The sequence below is a fragment of the Camellia sinensis genome, chromosome 10 (genome assembly GCF_055761805.1).
Source record: "Camellia sinensis isolate YWXY chromosome 10, ASM5576180v1, whole genome shotgun sequence".
Lineage (NCBI taxonomy): Eukaryota > Viridiplantae > Streptophyta > Magnoliopsida > Ericales > Theaceae > Camellia > Camellia sinensis.
The window spans coordinates 52,886,846-52,888,637 of record NC_138970.1 but is presented as its reverse complement, the minus strand read 5'-3'; the positions used below and the strand labels follow the sequence as shown (position 1 = coordinate 52,888,637).

Here is a 1,792-nt window from a genome sequence, read left to right as displayed (position 1 = left end):
GCCGTGTTTGAAAACCTAAGGTCCCGATCAGTCTTCGCGAACCCTAGCATTGTTGCTTCTCTCAACCGTCGTCGTCGCTTCTTAACCATTGTCGCGTCATCATCGTTGCCTTTCACACTGTCGCCTCTCTCAGTCTACTTCAGAATCGCGATCGCCGTCGTTGTCGTTTCAGCAGTCGTCGTCGCCTCTCTCAATTTGCTTCAGCATTGCGATTGATTCGCAACCTATCTCCCTAACTGGTTCTCTCTGTCTCTGTCTCTCTGTCTCTCTCTCTGAGATTGTGTCTTTAAGCACTTCTATTTGGTGTAAAAAAAATAAATAAATAAACTTATTTACAGTTTGGCCCCTTTAGTTTATTACAATGACGAACACTAAAATTCAAGCAATCAGATGTACACTCACTGGTGCCAATTATTCTTATTGGGCCAGTGTTATGAAAAATTTCCTTCTTGGTCAAAAAAAATGGGGCTATGTTTCTAGTTTTATGCCTCGTCCATTGGATCCGAAACAAGAAGGATATCTGACTTCCTGTGATACTTGGGATTGTGATAATGCCCAAATTCTAACCTGGTTTCATAATTCTGTGGATGACTGTATTGGAATGATGTTTTCCAAATACAGTACCGCCAAGGAGGTGTGGGACTATTTATTGGGTGTATACCAGCAATCCAACTTTGCCAAGCAGTATGAGTTAGAAACAGCCATTCAGAGTGCTCGTCAGCGGAATCAATCCATTCAGGACTTCTACATTGAGATGACAGGTCTCTCAGATCAACTGGCTCTCATGGAACCATCTAGTCTCAAGGCACTAGACGCTTATGTTGAGTTTCGGGAGCAAAGTCGTTTAGTGTAGTTCTTAACGGCTTTCTCCTCTCAGTATGAGGCTATCTGTGGTGGCATCTTTTATCGGTCTCCTCTCCCTTCTGTGGATGCTATTCTTCGTGAGCTTCTCTCCGAGAAAACCCGTCTTAAGACGGCCAGTCAGACTCTGTCTCCATCTATCTTCCTAGCCCCTACTTAGCCACCTCTACTGTTGAACCCCCCATCTCATCAGCTTCAGGCCCATGTAAAGCCCAAGAAGGGGCCTCTACCATCAGATGAGTGTGCTTTCTACCATCAAAAGGGTCATTGGAAGTACAATTGTCCCAAGAAGGGACGTCCGTCTTCTCAGCAGTCTTTGTCCCAAACACCAATTCAAAGTTCTTTCCGGCCTCCCACCGCTTATACTGCATCCACTCCAACTTCAGGTCCTGATTTGGCTTCCTTGAATTCTCAACTTACTCAACTCCAATAGATCTTGTCTACCTCTCAGTCATCTTCATCTGTCTCCAATCTCACATTTCTTCATTCAGGTTTGCTTGGGTCCTCTTCAGGTATTCCTTCATCTGTTTGGATTTTTTATTCTGGTGCCTCTCACCATATGACTCCTCACCTTTTCTTACTCCAAAACTGTATTCCCACTCCCTTTCCTATTACTATTAATACTGTTAATGGGTCTGGTATGTCTGTCCTATCTGTTGGTTCTGTTTTACCCTCTGTTATGTCCACTGTTACTATTCCATATATTCTTTATGTTCCTCAACTGTCTGTTAGCTTACTTTCTATCAGTCAACTTGATGCTTCTGGTTTTGATGTTATCTTTTCTTCTTCTGTTTATTGTGTGCAGGATCGGGTGTCCAAGAAGCAGATTGGGACCGGCCATAGAGTTAGAGATCTCTATGTGATGGAAAGTTTGTATCTTCCTCTGTCTACCTCTCTCGTTACACTTTTATCTTTCCAGTTAGATTCCCAG

At 43.4% G+C, this 1,792-nt stretch overlaps 1 protein-coding gene across 1 annotated transcript; it reads left to right on the top strand.

Annotated features, from left to right (window-relative positions):
* Positions 1 to 361: 361 nt before the first annotated feature.
* LOC145800388 (uncharacterized) lies at positions 362 to 853 on the top strand. Its single transcript, XM_082890053.1, has one exon. It carries the CDS (start codon positions 362 to 364, stop codon positions 851 to 853), a length of 492 nt encoding a protein of 163 aa, XP_082746179.1.
* The last annotated feature ends 939 nt before the right edge of the window (positions 854 to 1,792 follow it).